Source organism: Coturnix japonica, chromosome 30 (assembly GCF_054131305.1).
Source record: "Coturnix japonica strain WE chromosome 30, WE-NBRP24, whole genome shotgun sequence".
Classification (NCBI taxonomy): domain Eukaryota; kingdom Metazoa; phylum Chordata; class Aves; order Galliformes; family Phasianidae; genus Coturnix; species Coturnix japonica.
The window spans coordinates 1624282-1648249 of record NC_140692.1 but is presented as its reverse complement, the minus strand read 5'-3'; the positions used below and the strand labels follow the sequence as shown (position 1 = coordinate 1648249).

General features: G+C 47.3%; 1 protein-coding gene, 1 long non-coding RNA gene and 1 pseudogene across 4 annotated transcripts in view; all 3 read right to left on the bottom strand.

The window, feature by feature from the left end:
* Nucleotides 1-415, bottom strand: part of LOC146755782 (uncharacterized) — a 68576-nt gene extending 68161 nt beyond the window's left edge. Inside the window, exon 1 of the long non-coding RNA XR_014937908.1 lies at nucleotides 7-415. This is a non-coding gene — a long non-coding RNA (uncharacterized LOC146755782). The remainder of the gene's footprint in view (nucleotides 1-6) is intronic.
* Nucleotides 416-6797: 6382 nt separating this feature from the next.
* On the bottom strand, nucleotides 6798-16570 carry LOC146755781 (hydroxysteroid dehydrogenase-like protein 2; annotated as a pseudogene). Its single transcript, XR_014937903.1, has 12 exons — nucleotides 16373-16570; nucleotides 15981-16161; nucleotides 13965-14180; nucleotides 13449-13547; nucleotides 13201-13315; nucleotides 12574-12677; nucleotides 11665-11763; nucleotides 9796-9990; nucleotides 9187-9282; nucleotides 8164-8310; nucleotides 7478-7606; nucleotides 6798-7101 (listed from the first exon to the last, which is right to left on the bottom strand). The product of XR_014937903.1 is annotated as a hydroxysteroid dehydrogenase-like protein 2 (transcript).
* On the bottom strand, nucleotides 16189-23727 carry LOC146755780 (uncharacterized). 2 transcript variants are annotated; one of them, XM_085525300.1, is made up of 4 exons: nucleotides 22605-23727; nucleotides 22047-22158; nucleotides 18211-18294; nucleotides 16189-16963 (listed from the first exon to the last, which is right to left on the bottom strand). In XM_085525300.1, the coding sequence occupies exons 1-4, from the start codon at nucleotides 22720-22722 to the stop codon at nucleotides 16663-16665; spliced, it is 615 nt and encodes a 204-aa protein (XP_085381426.1). In that variant the 5' UTR covers nucleotides 22723-23727; the 3' UTR covers nucleotides 16189-16662. The 2 variants fall into 2 exon arrangements, 1 of the variants encoding a protein (XP_085381426.1); XR_014937937.1 differs by lacking the exons at nucleotides 18211-18294; nucleotides 22047-22158; nucleotides 22605-23727 and adding an exon at nucleotides 17059-17471 and having other exon boundaries at nucleotides 16863-16963.
* Nucleotides 23728-23968: the final 241 nt, after the last annotated feature.

The window sequence follows — 23968 nt, the reverse complement described above, 5'->3', positions numbered from 1 at the left end:
ACTCACCTGGACATTGAGGGTGCTGTGTCTCCAGTCTGTACCTGCTTCCAGGTGGCACTTGCAAGACACTGCGAGTCCACCTGGTTGGAACTGCAGTCAACAAACACAAATGTGAAAGAAATAAGAAAGGATTCTTTCATTTCACAGGCTTTCATCTCCATTGAAAGATGTTCTGCTGTGCAGCACAGCTGGGAGCATTTCATATGTGCAAAAAAGGGGGATAGGCCCTGGCTGTGCCCGGCCCCCTTCCGGCCCAGGCCCCAAAGCAGCCCCGACTGTGCTGGGTTCCCCTCTCACCTGGGCCCTGCAGTGGCCTCAGCTGTGCCTGGTCCCCCTCTGCTCTGGGCCCTGAGCTGGCCCCAGCTGTGCCTGGTCCTCCTCCATCCTGGGCCCCAAGGCCCTGCCTCCGCCTGCTCCCCCTCTGCTCTGGGCCCTGAGCTGGCCCTAACTGTGCCAGGCCCCGCTCTGGCACAGGCCCTGCCTCAAGCCCCGCCCCCTGTGGGCAGCAGTGCTAGTGCCTGTTGGTTTTGCTCTCTTCCCTCTTCTTTCCCTGTTCTCTTCACAAATGCTTTCAGATCCCCCAGGATGACGTGCACTGACACTGCTGCCTTCTTCCTGCACAAACTTTCTGGGCAGCTCAGCTTTTTCTACAGAGCAGCGTGCCTTTGGAAGTGCTTGGAGGATGTAAACTAACAGCAAGAGAACACTGAGCTCTTCTGGGTCTTTCTAGACATGGCAAAGAGACAGGATAGTGTGCTCAGCCTTGAGTGGTTGCTTGTATGCAGAAATCACAGTTGTCAACATCTGTGCTGTTTTGCTGTAGGCAGTAGTGTGTGACAAGAAGCCTACAATTATCAATTTAGTGAACGTAATTAATTGTAACAGTTCCCCTTTCTTCTTCCCTTGACACTTGGGTTATGGAGTTCTCCTATGCTATGTGCCGGTGTAAATCTCTGAGCCACAGCACTGTTGCGTTTAGCAAAGCTCATGGCAACAGGCTTTGGCCAACCTCAGAGCTACGTAGATGATGATAAGATATCCAATGATAGGAGGGAAAATGAACAAGCTCCAAGGTAAGTGTTGTTTTTTCCTTCTAGTCAGCACGCCATCGCTAAATCTTCCATGCTGTGACTTTTATCTTGATAGTGATGATCCCTTAACCTCACACCTTTAGCACAGCACTTTCTGTGGAGATTCCCACCAGTGACAAAGTATTAGTACCGCTTTTCTGCCTGTTTCTTTTTTGTCTGTATTTTCCAGAATGTGGGTATTTCTTTCATTGCCCACAAACACTGCCCTATGCAGGAGGAGGCAGGGACAAGAGTCAGGAGCAAGGGCAGAATAGTTTCTCTGTTAGTGAATGGAATGCCATTGTTTTCTGCATATGGACTTGCCATAGTGCTTCTTACAAGGCCTAACAGTGGGATGAAATGTGCCCTGAAGCAGGTGTGCTTGCAGGAAGGCAAAAGAGAATTGCAAATAATGCTAAGGGGGGCCAGTAAGATGATCAGAGGGCTGGAGCACCTTTCCTGTGAGGACAGGTTGAGGGAACTGGGCTTGTTGTGCTTGGAGATGAGAAGGTTCCAGGGAAACCTCACTGTGGCCTTCTAGTATTTGAAAGGAGTGTATAAACAGGCAGGGGAATGCCTGTTTACGAGGGTGGATAGTGATAGAACAAGGGGGAATGTTTTTAAAGTGATACGGGGACGTTTAGGTTGGATATTAGGTTGATGTTTTTCACACAGAGGGTGGTAACGCACTGGAACAGGTTGCCCAGGGAGGTTGTGGATGCTCCATCCCTGGAGGCATTCCAGGCCAGGCTGGATGTGGCTCTGGGCAGCCTGGTCTGCTGGTTGGAGACCCTGCACACTGTGGTCCTTTTCAACCCAGGCTATTCTATGAGTCTATGGCTGTACAATTGTATCAGACCTCAGGGAAGTCACGTGGAAGAGACAAGTCTTTGAAATTAAGCTTGATTCGCTTTGCCCCTCATACACCTGATCACTGCATCCCTTACTTGGCAAATGGTCTTTCTGTGGGGTGTAGATGAGGAAAGGGGAGGAGGAAAATAAAGCAGCTGCTTTGTCTTAGAGCTCTTGTTTCGTTGGGTCTGGCCCTATTTTCTGAAACTAAAAGACGATGTGTGAAAGGACAGGGAAAGGCACAAGGAGGTTTTGGTTTTGGTGCTGACTCCAGCTTGCTGCTTGCTGCTGGGAAAGGCACACTTAGCTCCAAGGAAGGATGCATGCGTGGAAATCCAGTGGCCAGGGGCAAGGGGTACCCAGCAATAGAGGGCAACGAGAGCTGGGGTGATTTGCTTTTAAACTGCAGCCAGTGAAGTCCTGTCCCATTGGATCTGACATATGTCTCCCCATTCCCTTCCAGTTTGTGCAGAGATGGCATGAGACAGAGGGCATTGCTTTCTGCCAGACTGCAGGAGCAGAAGCATTTCAGGTACCTAAATGGTTTGGTTTCCTCACAGAATCACACAGAATCACAGAATTACCCGGGTTGGAAGGGACCTCAAGGATCATGTAGTTCCAACCCCCCTGCCTAGCAGGGCCACCAAACATACGCCTTTACTAGATCAGGTTGCCCAGGGCCCTGTCCAACCTGGTCTTGAACACCTCCAAGGACGGGGCATCCACAACCTCCCTGGGCAGCCTGTTCCAGGACCTAACCACTCTTCTAGTAAAGAACTTTCCCCTAACATCCAACCTAAATCTTCCCTCCTTCAACTTAAAACCATTTCCCCTAGTCCTGCTATTATCAGCCCTTTCGAAGAGTTTACTCCCCTCCTGGGAGTAAGTTCCCTTCAGGTACTGAAAGGCTGCAATGAGGTCACCCCGCAACCTTCTCTTCTCCAGGCTGAACAAACCCAACTCCCTCAGCCTGTCCTCATAGGGGAGGTGCTCCAGCCCCCTGATCATCTTCGTGGCCCTCCTCTGGACCCTTTCCAAAATCTCCATGTCTTTTTTGTACTGAGGGCTCCACACCTGGACACAATACTCCAGATGGGGCCTCACGAGAGCAGAGTAGAGAGGGACGATCACCTCCCTATCCCTGCTGACCACCCCTCTCCAGATGGAGCTCAGGATCCCTTTTGCTTTCTGAGCTGCAAGAGCGCACTGCTGGCTCATGTTAAGTTTCTCATCCATCAGGACCCCCAGGTCCTTCTCTGCCGAGCTGCTCTCAAGGACCACTCCTCCCAGCCTGTACAGGTGCCTGGGGTTCTTCCAACCTAAGTGCAAAACCTTGCACTTTGCCGTGTTGAACCTCATTAGGTTCACTCAGGCCCACCTTTCAAGCCTGTCAAGGTCCCTCTGAATGGCATTCCTTCAACTGCACCACTCAGCTTAGTGTCATCATGCACACACACCCATGTGGACAAATTCTGTATAATCATCTCCTCACTCTGGTGATAAAATCTCCCCGAAGAAGGATCCTGCAGCTCCACCATGGAACCTTCTAACTGAGGAAGAGGACCTTTGGTGAAGAAAAGAGCACTTGGGCAGTATGAGTCTCCAAGCACATGTGCTTCGTGTCTCCAGGCTGCTGCTGAGACCCAAAGGTGCTGTAAATCCATATAACTACCTTCACTTTTGCAGTATGACTGAATTAGACACAGAAATATGGATAAAAGAGGCATTAAAATCAGAGCAGTTGGCTTTCAAGGCACACAGCTTTCAAAATGGCTCGGAGAGCAGAGCAAACTCTTTGCAAGTAACTATTACCACACAGTTCCATTTGGCTAAGTCAAAACATGTGCATTCTATTCGAGTATGATGATCTTTACATGCAGTTTATAACTGTAAAAAGGTATGTTTCAACTTGGGGAGAGGGGAGCTGTGGTGAGAGCCATGGTTTGGAATCCTTCAGGGCCAGCATGCTTATCTGTGAGTCTGAGGGAGACGCCTCCGGGCCAAAGCAGGTGCTACAGAGAGAAAGGTTTGACACAAATGGTTTTATTTGACTGCTAGAGACAAATGAGTAGGAAGAAGCTATGATTTCTTTGCTGACTGCTGGTAAATCAGAACTGCAGACTGTAGGAGAGCTTAAAGGAGCAGTAGTAGGAGTGTGAATGAATGCTCTCTGTTCTGCACTAGGATGGATGTGTGACCAGCATGACATACCAATCTTCCACTCCCAAATCATGCTTTCCTGGAGGGCCTTCAAAACACTCTCACTGAGCCAAAAAAGACACTTTCTGGGCAGGGAAGGTCCCCAGAATGCCCATAGCCCCACCTGAGCACCTGACACTGGCACTCTGTGCCTGCCTCACTGAGCCTCTTTGTATTTTCACCTCTGCCCAGCATCATGTAGAAGGGCTGCCAAGGGCTGTGTGCCTGCGTGCTCCCCTTGTGACAGCATTGTGTTGTAGGTGCCAACAAAGGGAAAGCACGGACAGTGCAAAGTAGCTGATAATTGCATTAAATGGGACTGTTTTGGCAGCACTTTGATTGTGTGCTGAACATACTTACACGGATCTTCATTAATTTAGGGGCTGAAGAGAGGCTGCAGCTCATTGCACAACATTCAGAGGTTCCCTCCCACATGCAAACGCATCTTTTGAAAAGCCAAGCCTTGATCTCGTTTGAGGTACCTTAGAAAATTTAACTGCAGTGGATCTGCTGAAGCTGAATTATTTGTGGAGAGAACATATTACATGTCTTCCCTTAGATCTAGTCACTACTTATCTCACATGTGCTGTTGTATTAGACAGAAAAAGCACAAAATGGTGTACTTCCTCTTGTTCCAAAGGAAGTGACAGTCGTTATTCTTTCCAGCAAATCTAATTGCATCAATTGTTTCTCACACAATACTCACAATTAAGGTTTCCAAAAGAACAGCTAAACTATAAAGCAGAGGGGAGCTGTTATTCACAGGTGTTGGATTAGATCTAATTTATGAGTGTAGCAGAAGCTACTTAGATGCGGGTGCTTAAAGCACATTCCTTCCCCCTATATTCTGAAAGAATACTTAGACCACTGAAGGATATTTCAATACCCTGAGCTTTTCCTGGAAATGCTTGAATATGGCGTAGGCAAACGAGAGATAAAGGAGAATCTTATAGCACAGGCAGATGACTAATGATGGTGCAAGCCATAAAAAAACACAGGACTACTAACAAGGGAATGGAGATCAGCTGAGTAACCAAAAGAACCGGGTTTCAAATATTCATTTTTACACAAATGCAATTGTGATAGAGTAGGTGCATTATTCCGAGGGAAGGCAGAAAGTGAGATAGAGTAAAAGCTCTGCACTGTGCTGGTCACAGCACATTCAGCATTTTGCAAGCAGCTCCCAGCTGCATAGAATTGAGCAACACACCCATGAGCAGCCCACAGCACTGGAGGTGCTGCTGCCCTGCTGTCACCTACAGGTTGTGCTTAAAAGTACTACTATATGTGAATACTTATGCTGCAGCTCTCTCCAGCTCCTCCAGATCTGAGCAAGACTGGATCAAAGAAGGGTAAGGTGCCCTGTTTTTTGAGGCAGCAAGGTTTTTTATTCATAGGGGAAAAGAGGTGTAGTCCAACATGAACATGTGCCTCTAAAATCTTTGTCAGTCTTCAAGGGAGGGAGCTGGAATTTCATCTGATTAATTTTTCCCCACTCTCAGTTCTCAGGAGGGTCACCGGCTGAGGAACTGGCAAAACTCTTTTCCCATTTTGTTTTCAACCTTTACCTTTTGTCAGCTCACTCTGTATCTTCTAGATCCCAGCCACCCCCAGTTTCCAAACACACCACCTTCTCACCCATCCTCTGCTCATACATGAGGTACCGCCAGCTGATGTTTATTCAGCTCAGAGAACAGCAGCGTATCTAACGGTCTTTAGTTATTAACACAAAAATCTTACCATGTGCTCACACCAAGACAATCTGGTACCATCACCCTTTCAGGTCATGCAGCAAAGCACTTGTTTGACTGCTTTTGAAAGATTCTTTTTCTTGCACTATCCCCTCAATACTCTTCATGTTATCTAGATGAGAACAAGCCACATCTGCTTACATCTCCTTCCAGATGTAACAGCCCTGGCAATCCTAAGGCATACTTCCTGATTGCACTGCTGCAACCAGCATTACACATACAGTATTGCATAATGTAGCCAAGTGTGGGAACAACCACACAGCCACAGGCAAGCTGTCACCTCAAAAGGAAAGTTCCTTCATGTTTTTCATGGCGCTGGGACTGCAGAGTGCATAAGTGAATTCAACATTCTCTGTATTATTACCAGAATTCAACAGGGATGGAACCTTTACAGCACAAATAATTTTGTTTGAGCACAGGCTTTGAAGACTATAAACTATTTGACCATTGAACGAGTTAGAAAATAAATTCTAAGTCTTGAAATATTCTCTACATACTTAGGAGTAAAATGCCCTACATTTTGAGCAGTTCTGTTGGCAACACTGTGAGGTTGCTACCTCTGGCTTTGCACGTGCTCTTGAACCAGGAGGAGGATCTGTGCTCTTGTCCACTTAGAGAGCATTTGTGCTTTTTCTCATGAGTTTCCATTCTTTCCATGCTAAAGAGGGAAGGTGATGTGCCTGTAAACATGTTGTAGTTTAAACCTTCTGGTGCTGCACGCAGGTGCTGTGGGAGGGATTACCTTGTTTATGGCAGTCTGGGCTGGGGGTGTGTTTGTGTGAAGATCTGCAAGGTGATATTTGCTCCTCCCAGACTTCTTATGGGACATGCACGCATGCAAGCAAATATGTAAAAGAAAACCCACTTCAGGTGTGTTGCATTGCTCCAAAGGAGTGTAAGAAAGGAAAACACCAGTTACATAATAGAAGTATTCTCAAGAAGGAATTGTTTAATCACAAACACCTTTCAGTCTTAATAAAACTAAATTAGATCTTCTCTAACAGATCAGCATTTTATCCACAGTTGTTATACACACAAAAAAAGAGAAAAAAGTAGATTATCGTTTTAAAATGTAGCACTGCTATTATAAAAGAAAGGCTGGATGTTCTGCTGGTACAGCTTCTCCCTCACAGTTTAGCATTAAACTGTGTCAGCATCTTCTCTAGCTTCAATGCTACCTTTAATCCTTAATTTTCCTGACATGAAGGCCATGGTTGGCTTTAGTTTACCTAAAAAGAAGACACAGAATCATCAGGAAAAGGAAAGGAATTGGAGATTGCGATATCATATAGTAGTTACTTTGCTACCAAGTTCTACTGTAAAAGCATCAGAAAAGAGGTTCAACAGATTGACTGGATGCTTTCTGAAGCTACACTCTGAAAAGTTCAATAGCTACTGAACAAAGCAGTAGATATTTTTATTATAAAATCATGGACTCACAGAGTGACTTACGTTGGAAGGGAATTTAAAGGCCATGCACTTCCAGCTACAGCTCATCCAATTCCAAGACCACAAAGAGAGGTGAGCCTGTCAGCTCATCCATCAGCAAGATGTTTCCTGCCACCAGTAGCTGCCTCAGTTCTGCCAAACCCGTTTGTTACTCACCAGTGAACATCTTCACAAAGTCGCCACTCGACATGCTCATCACAACATCAGCTGCTGCAGGAGGCTTCCCAAACCCAGCACTCCCACTGCTGGTTTTCAGGTCAAGGTACCAAGTGCCTCCTTCATCACCTGAGTGGAACAGGGAGAACCTGTGGCAGCACCACAAGGACTGATGTGCCCTGCCCTTTGCTACCCCCGCCTGCTTTTCTCTCCCATCTTCGTGCTAGACGTGCTGGAGGTGCTGTGCCAGAAGCTGCCCCGCGCTCTCTGTGCAGACAAGGTCAGCCCCAGCAGATGCCCCACAATGCCACAGTGTCAGGGGACAAGGCAGTGGCTGCTGGTGGAGCTGGAGGCAGCAGGGGTTTGGAACAGAACTACCATGCTGACCCTGTGCAGCACAGCCAGCAGGGTGACACAGCAGAAATGAAACACCAGGAAAACACACCACAGTCCCCAAAAGAGCAGCACATGCTGCTGATGCAGAAAGCATCTCCCTGTGACAACAGCAGCAGGGTAAATCCCACATGTGCTGAAGTTGACTCTGAAAGGCAGCATCTTACAGAGCACACCCAAAGATGTCCCTGTTCCTAGACCAGTTATAAAAGACAAGTATTTACATGTGAAAATACAGACTGACTCTTGCTAGAAAAGTGAGCATTTGAGAATTTTACAAGTGATGGTCTTACCTGACAATTCAAACTGAAAGACGCCCTGCGTGGATTTCACTGTTTCTTTATTGAGTTCTCCCTGAATAACTCTGAATGTTTCTGCAACAGGCCCCGCTGAAGCTGATTCTTTATTAAGCTTGGCTCCACCTGATGCCTGTGAAGCACCTAAAAGAAATAGATGCATTCTCTGTAAAATGCTGGAACACTCTATCTCACTTATCTTTCTAAGAATATATATGTTTTCAGCAGTTCTTCTGCAAAAGCTTCTAAGGTGTGAATCAATTCACTACTTTAATCAGCAACTTTGTACACTGCAGTGAATGTGCTCATTTAACATTAAGAAAGAGCATTTGCAATTTATAAGGCATGTAATGCTTAGCAGCCCCTAAAAGCCATGCAGAAGGTCAGTGTATCAGGAAATAATTATTCTACTCAGTGAATTGCTACTGTGTTGGAGATCTGGGCAGTTGGCAGTATCAGTTCCTGGCAGAAAAGTCTAAGTGCGCACTCACAAATAGTATTTTCAAGGGAACTGGGCTCTTTTCAAACTTAGCCTCTTTCTTTCCTATATTTGTTTTGGCACTCCTATAAAACATATCCAGTATTCCTATTTGCCCTCCAATAGAAACATCACTATTCTGAAAAAGTGAACCTGATGCTTTTGTAAAAAAACAACTTCTCTATTTCATCTTGTAGACATTCACATCATGTACGACTGTGAGAACTTCATGTAGGAATAGAAGCTTCTCAAGTTCTCACACTGCAAGAAAGATGTAACACTCCTGCAAAATATGCTGATTGCTTGTGATTTTTTTACAGCAATATTTACTCATAATCTTCATGCCACTTAACTCTGGTGGTAAAAAGCAAAAAGGTTGTTCAAAACAAGGTGCTGATTATGAACTGTGAAAGTTGCAGACACTAAAGTCACTTCCATAAATCAAACAGCCCAAATACAATAGATTTTGCCACATAGCTTGAATGTAGTCCAAAAGTAACTTGAAATAGAGGAGGCATTCATTATCATCACAAATAATCGACATGTACATGCAGAGGTTGCCCTTCCACGGCCTTCTGATTATGTGGCTGTCATGTCAGTTTCAGCATCCAAGAAGAAGTCAGGCATCAGGGGGTGACCTAAAGGGGAGTTGAACAATAACAGTAAGCCCAAGTAAGGGTGAACAGCACAAACAGGAATCCATTCTGAAGGCAACAGCACCTCAATTTACCAGTAAATGAACTACAGGTTGAAAGAAGACGAGGTGACATGTTTAGGTTCTGGTACATTTAAAATCAGACCCAGAAGCCTCTTACAAATTCAGTCAGAAACATCTGAAGATGAAGAAACACTATCTCACTATTTGGTAAATAGTAATACATGCGCTTGTGGTGCAGGTCTATTTTCTTTTTGCTAATGGGTTTAAAATATATATATATATATATATATATATATATATATATATATATATATATATATATTTATATAGGCATTGATTATTAGAGCCTCAGTGGACTATTATGTGCTTTCCCAGAATCCACATTCTCAAACGTGAGGCAAAGCATCTTTTGACTGAGTCAAAGGAATATATCCATATTCCCCATATGGCCTTCCTTCCTTCGCAAGCTTCTCATTTTAAAGATCTCTTTTACCTGGTGCAATTGCATAGACATCAAAATCCTTAACGCCTTCTTCTCTCAGTAGAACTTCATCAATAATGAAGTTTCCAGTGAAAGTTTTCGGCTTTGTTAAAATGCAATATGCAGCATCTGCAATTATGTCAGTTTTTCTGCACTGCTTCTCTATTCCGGATCCTCCCAGCATATCCATAGCAGCTGTATGTATGGCTGGAAAATTCAGAGGACAGGAAATTACAAGTTTAACACTAATGACATCACATACTCATCTCTTTGGTAAATGCATAAACTTTATTCTCCTCTCACATGAAAGTAATCATGAGAAGACTAAACTGTGAAATACCATCAACCAGCGAAGAATGGTCAACCAGCAAACAATCCTCAAAGTGTAAAGATTCCCTTACATGAAAAGTATTAAAGGAACCAAAAGAGGAATAAAGGGAAGAACTCCTTGTAATATTCATATTATTCAATGCTTCTATCAATACTTTCCACACAAAGACTTCCTCTGGCTTTATTCAGGACATGAAAAACTAACAGGACAACTATCTTTCTCAAAGTGAATGTGCATCAGCAATTAACATTTTCTGCAGCCATTACCATACTGAAAATCTCAATTTTAGACCCACAATAACTTGTGAGATAACAAAGTGACTCTAAGTTAAAGATGAGAAACCCAATAGCACAAACTCAAACTTTTCCTGGCTTATGCTCCTCTACTTTCACATTACAGCCAATTATTATTGTTCTAAATATAGCAAAACTATGGGCAAAGACTGATATGAAAAACCATCTACTGTCCTGCAATCTGCACATCCTTCCATCTATTTCATACAAAGTGCTGCTGGTTTTCCATTAATTCATACATACAGCATCTTCCACTTTGACCCTGCAGTACCTCTACTACTCATTCACACTCTTACATCCTTTTGGCAGGCTACCTCTTTCACTTTTAGTAAAATCGAGAGCTCGTAACATCTCACTATCAGCATATTTTCTTGTTTCAAGGAGCTGGATGAACCAATAGAACCATACTAGCACAGTGTCAATCTCCAGCATTGAAGCTGATCACATATATATGATGTTCTTTAAATTAAAAACTTTGTAATTGTAATGTAGATACTACAGAAGTCACCTCTCTCACTCTCTAAAGTAGTTAACTTTTGTTTTGGCAGATAAACCTTTCAAAACAACATTTTTCTTCCTAGACTGAACATTACAAACTTTTATACTTCAGAACATGAACAGTTTTCATCAAGGAAACACTGATACATACAAATTTTGAAAGCTCACTTACTGCTTCTAATGCTTTCAAGACACTGGTCTCTTTGTTCAGCAGCTACCAAACCTTCAACAGCAGCCCTGGTCCTCACTGACCCATGGACAATAAACTGGAGCTAGTATAAGATGGGCACACCAAGTTATTTTTCTGCTATGCGGCCCTTCAGTGTGCTGTGACTTGCAAGAAGTGTTGGATGGTTGTGTGAAAAAGCAATTGATTTCCCACTCAGCCCAAACTTTTTTTTTTTTTACATCTACAGAGGTACATATCTTGTCAGCTTCATCTATTTCCTGGCAATCTAAATAGCTGGGGATTCTAAATATTAACATAAATGTCCAATACTACTCAGGGACGGTGTGCAAACCAAAGTTTGAGTCATGTTGAAAGGAGCAGTGACAAGACAGGAGAAAAAGCAGAATGTGCTCAGGCTGAAGGCAAGTTTAAGTGAAAATAGGAAGGCAACAGTGAGAACTAGGAAAGAAAGCCAATACCCACACAACATCTTTGATCACAAAAAAATACACAGAAGTGCTCGGTGTTCTGAATCAGTCCTAAATAAGACCACCTGTATAGGACAAAACACAACAATTCAAAATAATCACCTGTTTTAGGCCATAAAACATTGACAGCAACTTCTCCTTTAAATTCTTCTGCCATTCCCAAGACACACATGGACATGCCATATTTAGAAATTGTGTAGGCTACAAAAAGCACACAAAAATCCCATATTTAGTAGGATACATATTTAGTCTACACATAGAATTTTACTTTTGAAGGATGTAAGTCACGGAAAAATCAACTTTCTGGGGTCAAAGCATCATCTTCCTAGAGTACAGAAACTCTCCCAGCTCCTACCACCCCCTTCAGATACAAACTGACCCTTTTACATGAGTATTGAATTGGGGAGGGAAAAAAAAAAGGAAAAAAGCACGTTGTAAATCCTTTTTGTATACTCTGAGAAGAGGATGTTGCAGAGAAGGAACATGGACTTGCAAGAGGAGTTTAACCATGTTCCAAGTGTTGAAGTTTAAAAGATAATCCACAGGTTTAAGATGAGCAACATATGTTCTAGCCCAAAGACGCAATTGGGGCCTCCTTCACTCCTCAAAGATAATTTCTATTTAAAAAGACAGCAATGAGCTTTATCGCTATCAAATCAAATGTGGAAGCATAGAGAAAAAAAGATTTTGCCTTCCTATCTCTATTGGGAATAGAAAACATGGTGTAGTATTAAGAAATCCTATGAAAAACTCTTATCTCTTACCTGCAGAACCTTCTTGGAAATATAAAGGCCACGCTAGGGGCATGAGATTTGTACTGTGTTTTATCAGAAAACAATTTTCTTTCACCTTTTCTTTCAGTGCAAAAGACTCTGAGGAACCATTCCTGTCAGTCTCTTGTGAGCACTAAAAACACAATATCTGGAATTCTTGGCTGGCGCTCCTGCACACGTCATTAGTTACTCACACATTTCTCAACACATAACAGCAAAGGCAATGGATGCTACTTACCACAGTGATTTTTGAACCATGTGGGTTTCATATTCAGAGGTGGGCTGAGGTTCAGGATATGGGGGTTCTTACTTTTCCGTAAGTGGGGAAGGCACGCTTTAGACCTGGAAGAGAGGAATCAAGCAAGACAGTCATCTCTTATTTTACAGAACATTTACCACTACAGCAGAGCAGTAGTTTCACTTTCACAAAGGTCCAATGGTGAGCTGAAACCCTTCCCTTGTAATCAAGTATTTAACTGATGAAAAGAACAGAAAAAAAACCTGTCCTATCTCACTTATCTCAGGAATAGCATTCATGTCTAACAGCTGGGCTGCATCCTCCAAGCTGTGCAGCAACTTCTACTAAAGCAGATATTCCAGATGTTCGGAAGCAATAGTCTCCTTGTAATAGTTCTGGAAAGGGAGTAAACCATGATGTGCTAACAAGCCAGATTACCAGTGTAGAGAATCATCTAGTCCCATATTTCTTACCTTCTGCTCACATATTTATCTCATTTTTAAAACCACATTTGAAAAATAATACAGTATATATGCATTTAGTTATTATTACTCTCTGCACCAAGATCTCAGACAAACTGAGACAGCATTAAACATTTTGTCAAAATGGCTTTGCCTCAGCACTTACGTGAGGTAGGTTCCTCGTACGTTGACATCCATCATAAGATTGACCTTCTTGGTTTCTGTTTCCAAAGTGCCGGTCAAAGAGATGGCGCTTGCATTGTTCACCAAAATATCAATCCCTGGTTTTAAAGTAAGTCACCTCACATTAGCAGTGAAATAAGAAAAAACAGGAGTAAAGCAGGTTAGGCTGTTCTTTCCTCTTCTTCTTCATTGAATAATCTGCTTGGTAGACTCCCCTGCCCCTCAGCATACCTCCAAATGTCTTCACAGCTTTCTCCACGACGCTGATAATTTGCTCTTCTTGCCTCACATTAACGATGCATGGCAATGCCTTTCCTCCAGCTGCTTCAACTGCGTGGTTAGAAAAAAGCACACTTAGAATTTGTCTCTCAGACTGCACAAACTGACTACTGAGATTTTCTCATTCAGTGAATGCATTAAAAATTACACCTTTCAAACTCTGACACTTTCACATACTGCATAATGAATAGGGATGCCACAACAAAATCCTAACACTGAGAATGTACATGGCTCACCACACATTTTAATTAACATAACATTTTTACCTTTATGCACATGTGTATTCATTAACATCAAACTTCAATACCTCACAGAATTCCTGGGAGGCAGGAGAAGCACTTGGGCTCATTCTTTTAAAGCTGAATGGGAGCTAGGAGAGTCAGAGCAGTTTCCCACTCATACGCAAGAACTAAGCAATGACACACACACACAGCCCACAGTCTGAAGCCCACCCTGATTACAACTTACTCTCTTCTGCAGCTGTGTAGATAGTCCCAGATAGTTTAGGATGGGGCTCTGCTGTCTTGGCAGCAATCACAATGTTTGCACCATCCCTGGCAGCCTTCAGAGCAATGGCTTTGCCAATTCCCCGACTCGCACCAGTGATGAAGAGCGTGCAGCCTGCTAGTTTCCTGAAGATGTGAAGGAGGTTGAGGGGAAACAAGAGGGGGAACAAAGCAAAATCTGGAACTCAGTGACATCTTGCAGTCTTTGGGGACAAAAACAATCACTGCAGTCTTAGCAAGAGGCAACTGCCTTCAACATTTTACAAGGAAATCAGACCCAAAATACAGAATAAATGGATAAAGCTACAGAAAAGCCTTTCACCACCACTGAAGACTTTTTGTACAATAATCCAAGGCTGCCCACAACAGAACTGCTGCATTCTCCAAAAGCAGAAAAGGAGTGACCTCTAAAAACAACAAAACCAACCAATTCTAACGTTTTGATACTCAGTGCAGCTCTCTGTAATTTAATTCTTTTGGCCCTCTGAACACAGAGGACCAGTAGCTCAACACGCTGTAAAGGCAAAGTCCAGGATCACAATCCCAATGCAGGGTGCCAAAGACAAGAGCCAAAAATCAGATTTTCAAAAATGACCATGATTTTCCTTAAGGCTTTCACAGTAAAACTCAGTTTGCAAGTAACTGCATTTAACCCAATAAATCCCCACAAGTCTGTCCAACCAACTAGCAGGCTGACACAGCTGTGCAAACGACTTGTGACTGAGCCTCTGTGTACAAAGGTGTCACACAGAGTGGAAGCACCAGTGAGATAAAAAGGAACTGGGAAAATTGCATGAGCATATCAGCACAGTGTGAGGAGAACCAAAGTTCACCTGCAGCTGAGACTTGCAAGGGAAGCCAGTGGCAACTTGTTTATCTGCTATAATGTGGGTAGAAAGAGCATGAACAAGGAAATAGCGTTGCTGAGTGGCATGGGTGATTCAGTGAGAGCAGACACTGGTAGTGCCTTGCTTAGGAACATGGTTTACCAGGACATGAGAAACTAGCCATAGATGAGAGGTAATCTTAGAACTTGGAAGGTTGGAAAAGACAATATAGTCCAACCTTCAACCCATCCCCACTATGGCCACTAAACCATGTCCTTCAGTGCCACATCTAAACCCTTCCTGAACATCACCAGGGATGGTGACTTCACCACTTCCCTGGGCAGCATGTTCCAATGCATCATCAATCTCAGTAGGTAAAATCAAGCCTGGTGAACCTGATTGACTTCTGTGATAGAATGAAAGGATTTGAGGCCAAAGTGATAACAGCTGACACCATTCACATTAGCAAAGCTTTCATTACCATCTCTCAAAATACTTTTGTATCCAAGTAAATACATAATAGTCTGGATGGTTGAACAGCCTAAGGGGTAAGAGAAATGTTAACTGGACAGGTTCAGGGAGTTAGAATCATGCAAGTGGGCTCCTTTTGCAGCAGGCACGGCCGCAACCAGGGCAGCCCACAGGCTGCACCGTGGGCGCTTTCTGCACTCGTACAGGATCTCATGACTACTGCTTGCAACACATGGGAACGAATAAGGTCAACGTATGTCCCCGTTCATTAGCAGCGCAGAAATAACGCCGCAGCAGTCACTCAATTCAGATTCCGCAGCACACCCACAGCCGCACTTTGCCCTCCGGACGTGCACACAGCTCGGCCCGTGAGCAAACAGCACCGAGCGGGACTCCGGGTCCGACCCAGCCGCTCCGGGGCCACCGTGCCCGGCCGCGGCCTCCACCCCGCGTCCCATCGCCCTCAAGGGGCTGCGGAGCACGCGTCTGTCCCTCCGCCTGGCCCCGGCCCCGGCCCCGGCCCCGGCCCCAGCTCTGCCCCGGCAGCTCCTGTGGCTCGGAGCTCACGGCCCTGCCGAAGGAAGGAGGAAAGCCCAGGTCGCCTTATCCAGTGTTGGGCAGCATGGCGGCACGGCTATGGGGAGGCTGTCGGCTCGGCATGGGACGCGCTCCCCGCTCACACCGCCCTCCGCGCAGCCACGGCCTGGGGAGCTGGGCAGAGCCAGGGCCGAGCAGGGCGGGATGAGGGGCGGGTGATGGAAGTATCGGGATGAGTTCCCTGTGGGAGTACACCTCGTTCAACCAAGCCAAAGCCTTGCACGTTTTCACTGGCAAAATTAAAATCGCATCTGAGATCTCGCCCTCAAGGAAAGGAGTGAATGACCAAACTGAAGTGACCAAACTGAAACGATTTATTATTGAAACAACCTGTCCTTATAACTATTGGTCTATCCACTACCACCTCGGGCCACTATGCGGGTGCCGACATGACCCCACTGCAGGGCGCTCACTTGTCATCTTCATCACTGTCATCTCCATCGGTGCGCAGCCAGCAGCCTTCCTCTACCCAGACAGAGCTGGTGAAAGGTGGGCGCTGCGGGTCCTCCCAAGGCTCCCACTCCTCTGGAATCACCGTTACTTCATGCTGTATGTTCACTGTGAGCGATAAGGAGTGGAAAAGCAGGCCGGCCTCAGGAGCATGCTGCTCTTGCTCTCTTGGGCGCCAGGGAAGTTCCTGCAGCGCTGGGTTGCGTGGCAAGCTGTCTCCCATGTAAGATGAAGCGGTGAACGACAAGGAAGTAGAAATGTCTCCAGGGCTCCAGCCGCTGTTTGGTGGCAGCAGGGACGGGTCCAGAGGCTGGTTCATTCCCCAAGCTGCTGCAGCACGCATTGGCCGGCTGTGAGAGGCTCGAGCTCGGCATCGGCTGTGGTTTCTCCTTCGGCGCTTGGGAGGCCGGGGTCCCCTGGCTGCAGCCGCCTGGGTGCCGGCTGCTGGACCCGCTGCCTGCAGGCTGCCCCTGCGGGAGCAGGAGCAGCAGCAGCAGCAGGAGCAGCAGCAGGGGCCCGTCTCGGCTCTCCTTCTCCGGGCAGATCTCGGCCTGCGCTGCTCGAGGAGCCGAGAGCTCTCTCCTCCGAAGATTCAAGGATAAAAACTTCATTTCCTCTGAGCAACAATTAGAAACAAGACCAGAAAATTATTCATTCAAAGGCACTTCTAGGAGATGTATAACAGAGTCCTTCCCAGTTACACGAGCTTACGCTGTGGCCTTTGGAGAAACAAGCTGCCTTTGTGGTCCTGAGGGTTCCTTTTTGTCATCTGTTGAGCACAGCAAGAGAGCTTTTCTTGTACAAATCTATGCCCTGTGTACCTTTCTCCATCCCAAAACCTAGAGTTGCGGTGCAGACACTGGATGCTGACCAGAGCAGTAAAAGAACAGAAGAGGGGAAAAGCAGATACAGGTAAGACACCTAAAAGAAAGGAAAAGAGCAGAAGAGAAGGAAGGATACGGTTAAGAACAAAGGACAGAAGATGGAAAGTGCTATAGAGGATTGGACTGGACATGAGCAGATCAGAGCTACACCAAGGTGTGGCTTCTCCCTGTGTCCCTGTCCACCACTGGCAACATCCCCCAATGACAGGGATGATGCTGCTCCAGCAGCTGATGGGGTTGTGGTCTGGGGTTACGTTCTATGCAGAGCCTCCACAACCTGCTACAGACCTCCAGTTCCCTGACACTTCTTTTTTTTCCAGGTGTCTGCACACAAGGAACAGGTGTTCTCTATGCCCTGCATACTGGTAATTAGTGTGGGCAATTACTGTGTGGGAATTGGGGGAGGGAAATTCAGGGGTGGGATAGTGAGGAGGAATTGGAGGGGGCTGGGAAATTGTTTGGGTGGGATTGTAGAAATCAGATATGACTGTTAGGATGGGGGATATTTGGTTGGAAATACTGTCATTTCTATTAGTCATTGCTTTGTATAAGTTATTAAATGCTTTATGTTCCCACTGCTACATCTCTGCTTGCAGTCATTTGTGCAGTGACAAAGGTCCTCAGCTCTACATGCCCACCTCCAAGGTAGGATGGAGCACCACAGATGGCAGTGTTCCACAGCTGCCACCAGCAGCCCCAGCTCGTCCCTCCACACCTGAGGTGTGAGTGGCTGTGAGAGGAATGTCTCTGTGGAAGTGCAGCTCATTCCTCCCCTCTGATGGGGGCAGAAGGCATCTGCATTTCCCTCATGGCTCTTATTTCCTGTGTTACTGTGGGAAATGAGCTCAGCCACTGTGCCTCCCTACTATGGCAAGCTCTGCAGCTCTGCCACTGTCTTTATACTCAGCTGTTCCTGTGTGTAATGCTCCACACTTGGACCCTGCAGAGCCCAAAGGCCTCCTTGGCTGCTGTTACTCACCTGGACATTGAGGGTGCTGTGTCTCCAGTCTGTACCTGCTTCCAGGTGGCACTTGCAAGACACTGCGAGTCCACCTGGTTGGAACTGCAGTCAACAAACACAAATGTGAAAGAAATAAGAAAGGATTCTTTCATTTCACAGGCTTTCATCTCCATTGAAAGATGTTCTGCTGTGCAACACAGCTGGGAGCATTTCATATGTGCAAAAAAGGGGGATTGGCCCTGGCTGTGCTGGGCCCCCTTCCGGCCCAGGCCCCAAAGCAGCCCCGACTGTGCTGGGTTCCCCTCTCACCTGGGCCCTGCAGTGGCCTCAGCTGTGCCTGGTCCCCCTCTGCTCTGGGCCCTGAGCTGGCCCCAGCTGTGCCTGGTCCTCCTCCATCCTGGGCCCCAAGGCCCTGCCTCTGCCTGCTCCCCCTCTGCTCTGGGCCCTGAGCTGGCCCTAACTGTGCCAGGCCCCCCTCTGGCACAGGCCCTGCCTCAAGCCCCGCCCCCTGTGGGCAGCAGTGCTAGTGCCTGTTGGTTTTGCTCTCTTCCCTCTTCTTTCCCTGTTCTCTTCACAAATGCTTTCAGATCCCCCAGGATGACGTGCACTGATACTGCTGCCTTCTTCCTGCACAAACTTTCTGGGCAGCTCAGCTTTTTCTACAGAGCAGCATGCCTTTGGAAGTGCTTGGAGGATGTAAACTAACAGCAAGAGAACACTGAGCTCTTCTGGGTCTTTCTAGACATGGCAAAGAGACAGGAGAGAGTGCTCAGCCTCGAGTGGTTGCTTGTATGCAGAAATCACAGTTGTCAACATCTGTGCTGTTTTGCTGTAGGCAGTAGTGTGTGACAAGAAGTGTGTGACAATTATCAATTTAGTGAACGTAATTAATTGTAACAGTTCCCCTTTCTTCTTCCCTTGACACTTGGGTTATGGAGTTCTCCTATGCTATGTGCCGGTGTAATACCTCTGAGCCACAGCACTGTTGCGTTTAGCAAAGCTCATGGCAACAGGCTTTGGCCAACCTCAGAGCTACGTAGATGATGAGAAGATATCCGATGATAGGAGAGAAAATGAACAAGCTCCAAGGTAAGTGTTGTTTTTTCCGTCTAGTCAGCACGCCATCGCTAAATCTTCCATGCTATCACTTTTATCGTGACAGTGATGATCCCTTAACCTCACACCTTTAGCACAGCACTTTCTGTGGAGATTCCCACCAGTGACAAAGTATTAGTACCGCTTTTCTGCCTGTTTCTTTTTTGTCTGTATTTTCCAGAATGTGGGTATTTCTTTCATTGCCCACAAACACTGCCCTATGCAGGAGGAGGCAGGGACAAGAGTCAGGAGCAAGGGCAGAATAGTTTCTCTGTTAGTGAATGGAATGCCATTGTTTTCTGCATATGGACTTGCCATAGTGCTTCTTACAAGGCCTAACAGTGGGATGAAATGTGCCCTGAAGCAGGTGTGCTTGCAGGAAGGCAAAAGAGAATTGCAAATAATGCTAAGGGGGGCCAGTAAGATGATCAGAGGGCTGGAGCACCTTTCCTGTGAGGACAGGTTGAGGGAACTGGGCTTGTTGTGCTTGGAAAAGAGAAGGCTCCAGGGAAACCTCACTTTGGCCTTCTAGTATTTGAAAGGAGCATATAAACAGGCAGGGGAATGGCTGTTTACAAGGGTGGATAGTGATAGGACAAGGGGAATGGTTTTAAAGTGATACGGGGACGTTTAGGTTGGATATTAGGTTGATGTTTTTCACACAGAGGGTGGTGACACACTGGAACAGGTTGCCCAGGGAGGTTGTGGATGCTCCATCCCTGGAGGCATTCCAGGCCAGGCTGGATGTGGCTCTGGGCAGCCTGGTCTGCTGGTTGGAGACCCTGCACACTGTGGTCCTTTTCAACCAAGGCTATTCTATGAGTCTATGGCTGTTTTTAACACCAAAATGCAACTTGGCTTGTAATTGTTTCTAAAATGATCTGGTTTGTCCTGTTTGGAATGTGATATTTCTACAGCAGAAGGATGCAGAAGTGAAAAGGCTCGAAACACTACTGAAGGAAATTGCCGAATGTCAGGACAACCTCGAGGAAGCAAATGAATCCATAAGAAAACCATCGAGATGAATTATTTCCTATGTCCAGACCGCGGGGGGGCAACGAGGCGGCCGCCACCCACCCCCCATCTCCGTCCCCTTCATCCAACACGAAGGGGGTGATGATGGCGGGGGGCCGAGCCCCTTCTCACACCAACTGGCTTTCGGGTTCCCCCCCCAGCGTTTCCCACATGGTGTCGAACATGCGGCGTCGCCTGGAGGCGTCCCAAGGGGGGGGGAGGGTCGCAATTGAGCCGCTACGGGTAAAGGAAGGGGGGGCAAAGAGGAGTTGGAGACACCCCCCACCACCAGGGGCCTTAGGAGCTGAATAGGGCATTGACCGGGAGGAGTGGGGGGGGGGGGAAAGCGGGAGGGGCACAGGGTGAGCCTTAATTCTGCTCCCCCCGACTCCAACCGCACCGATCAGCCCTGAGCCCCCCCCCCATCTGCAGCAGCAGCGCCAGGATGTGGAGGCGATGAGGCGGGGTCGCGTCGTAGGGCTCCAAACGGAGGCAAAGCCGTAACCCCCCTCCGGGGCTCCCCATCGTGCCAAAGCCCTCCCGTAACCCCCCCAGGCTCCGGGCGGCCAAACGCCGCAGGTAGCGGCTGCACGCTTTGGGCCGGGGGGGGCCGGGCGCCTGAGCCAATACTCTCAGGTATCCCTGCAGCCCCCCTTCGTTTTGGGTGGTGGTGGGGGGGCGCCCACGGGGGTACACGAGCAGCAGCAGCAGCAGCTCCACCTGTAGGGGGGGGACACACAGCCCTCCGTGGAGACACAGCTGACACGTCCCCACCCCTCTGAGGACCCCCCCCGGGATCGCCTTCCTCCGGCTCTGTAGGCCATAGGAACCAAAGCGAGGGCGGAACGCCAGTGAAGCGGATCGCGTTTCGCAGGGGACTCATTTCCGCAGAGCACGCGTTCCCTCCGGGGGAGCGGGTTACGGCACGGACCCATTGGGGATAATGGGGGGAAGGGGGAGTGGAGACCGGAGAGGCCTGACCTGGTTGCGTGGGGCGGAGGGGGGGGAACGGCAGAGGGAGCGGAAGAGGTTTGTGGGCTGAGGGCCGGCAACAGCCGCCCCCAAGGCTCCAGCATGGTTTAAGGGGGTATTTTGGGGCTAAGGGGTGGATTTGGCGTCCATAGGGTGGGTTTTGGGTGTATTTGGGGGCTGAGGGGTGGATTTGGGGTCCATAGGGTGGGTTTGGGGGGTATCTGGGGGTTATGGGGTGGCCTTTGGGGGTTTTAAGGTGGGCTTGGGGGTGTGTTTGGGGGCTGTGGGGTGGGATTAGGGTGCAGTGGGGTGGGTTTGGGGTCTATAGGGTGGGTTGGGGGAGGTATTTGGAGTCAGTGGGGGCACTCTAAGACCCCAGTTTAATGGGGGGGGGCGGGGGGGTCTCTTTGGAACCAAATTGGGTTGAAGGGGAAGGGGCGTGGGGCTTCAAGCACAGCCCCGATGGGTGGCAGAAGACTGAAAGGACAGAGCGGGAGGGGTCTGCCTGAGTGGCTGATGGCTTTGGGGCCGCATCCCGCCAGCCTGAGCCAGGAGCCTGGGCTGTAATGCAGCCTTCCCCACAGACAGCTGATGGGCTGCCCCATGGCTCTCTGGAGACGTGGAGAGGGACCAGCCCTGTGAACTGGGGGGCTCCTGGCCTCCCCATCCCTCTCTCGGGCAGCCACAAACAAACAGCGACCCTTTGGCGTTAGGGAATGGGCTCTCATTGGGTCACCCCCATGCACATCCCAGCCCACAGCCTCCAGCCTCACCTGTAGGCAATGCTCTCCCTCTGCAGAGAGCTCCGTCTCCTTCGCAACTGCCCGCTGTCAACACTTGCAGTGCTCAGGCTTCTGGTGTAGGTTGGAGTCATGTCAAATCTCACTGCAGTTGGGAAGGAAGAGGAGATTCGCCATCAAGCCTTTGGCTCGCTCACTAGCAGCACTCAGGCCTGTTCCCAGAGCCAGCCCTGAAACCATCTCTGTCCCCACTCCTCCTTTCTGCAGCTCAGCTCTGTTTTGGGGCTGCAGGAGGGACATTGGCTATGGGAAAGAGGACCTGGCTGGTGACAAGAAGGCAGCAGAATGCCCTCCACTGGGGGAGGGCAGGGCCTGAGATCCCCACATCCTCCTGCCATAGCCAGGGATGGGGGTACGTCACACCCAGCACTTCCCTTTTGGACAGGCCAACCATTATCTAAGGGGAAGAAGCCATGCTGAGCCGGCAGGAAGGTTTGAAACAAGTGAGAGCCCTGGGATGATGGTCAGCAAGAGACTGCCCACCTCCAGTTGGTTGCCTGTGCCGTGGAAAGGAGCTGGAAGCCACTTTACCTTTCCTGCCCTTGGAAAGAGGTGGCAAAGTCTCATCTTTTTTTGGCTTCCATGCCCCAGAGAAGCTCCCGGAGGACTTGCGGTGTATCAGGGGCGGCAGTTTGGGGACCAATTCCATTTGAAACCTGTAAGGGAGGAGAGGGCAGTGAGCGGCGTGACGCAGTGCAACAGCAATCCTTGCTGCTCTCTCTGCTTGTTTGCTCACAGGCACGTTTTCATGTTGCAGGAAGGCTTTCTAAAGCTGTTAGCAGGGTCACTTGGGATAGGAGGAGGGGAAACAGTTTCAGGCAGAAAGAGGGAAGATTGGCTTTGGATGGTGTCACGGGTTACTTAGATTTACCTGTGCCCGTGACAGGGGAAGCCACCATGTGGGCCCCCCCCCCCGGGGCCCGGAAAGGAGGGGGAAAAGGAGAATGGGATAAAACAGCGGCAATCTAAGGAGGAAAAACTTACTTTACTAAATATGATATCGAAATACAAGATAACACAATATAATATAATTGAGGCCAACAAATCGAACGAAACAGAGATATGTTGCAATATGTATGAGCTAATTATCCGTATTATAAAGGTACACGCAGCCAAGGAATAAATGAGATTCGCTGATCATATGTCAATGACAGGTGTGGTCGTCTGCTTTTCTCCCGCCGTTCTGCAACAAACACCTATATACAAATTTAAGAACACAACGGAGTAACTGTTACTGTTTATTAACAACCAGTTTTAATAATACGATAAAAGTATGTCCTGAGAAAGGGGAACAAACATGCTTCTTCAAGGTTTTTTAGCTGTTCTGGATCTCAGCCGTCGCTTGATGATCAGATGATCACTTTCCTTCTTTTGTTCCTCAGATTCCTGAAGAAAACATTTCAAAAGTTACTCATCTTTTCACACAAGACTGACAAGCTCTTCTTGACCCACGCAAACATATTTCTTCCCCTAAATGGATTTCAGAATGGCATTCGCTTATTATATTTTATTCAGAAAACTATGGGATACCGAGATCATTTTAATGCAGCTTAATCACAAGGAACAAATATGGAGAATGTACAAAATCCTGTTTATCTTAAAAAAGCACACACATCTGAGGAAAGCCTGAAGGCAGCTTTCATTTTGAAATACTTGTTTTCAAAAGAGTATTATAATACTTGTTTTGTGAAACATGAAGCGTTCAGAAAACATTTTTAGCCTCAATCCCTGTAGCTATGACTTGCCCAGAATTTCAGTTCTCGGTTCAGTTCCATGTTCTCAGAACTACAGTGAGAGAAGAAATTGTCTCATCTTCTTCATCCTCTAACAAAAAAAATAACATTTTGGTTTCTGCCCCTATCATTCGTCAAATCATCAAAAAATTCAGAGGGATA

Coding starts and splice junctions, on each gene's coding strand:
- LOC146755780 (XM_085525300.1), bottom strand. CDS start 22,722: ATGGAATTGGTCCCCAAACTGCCGCCCCTGATACACCGCAAGTCCTCC. Junction 22,159..22,604: donor TCTTTCCAAGGGCAGGAAAG/GTAAAGTGGCTT, acceptor TCCCAACTGCAG/TGAGATTTGACATGACTCCA. Junction 16,964..18,210: donor ACAGCACCCTCAATGTCCAG/GTGAGTAACAGC, acceptor ATTGTTGCTCAG/AGGAAATGAAGTTTTTATCC.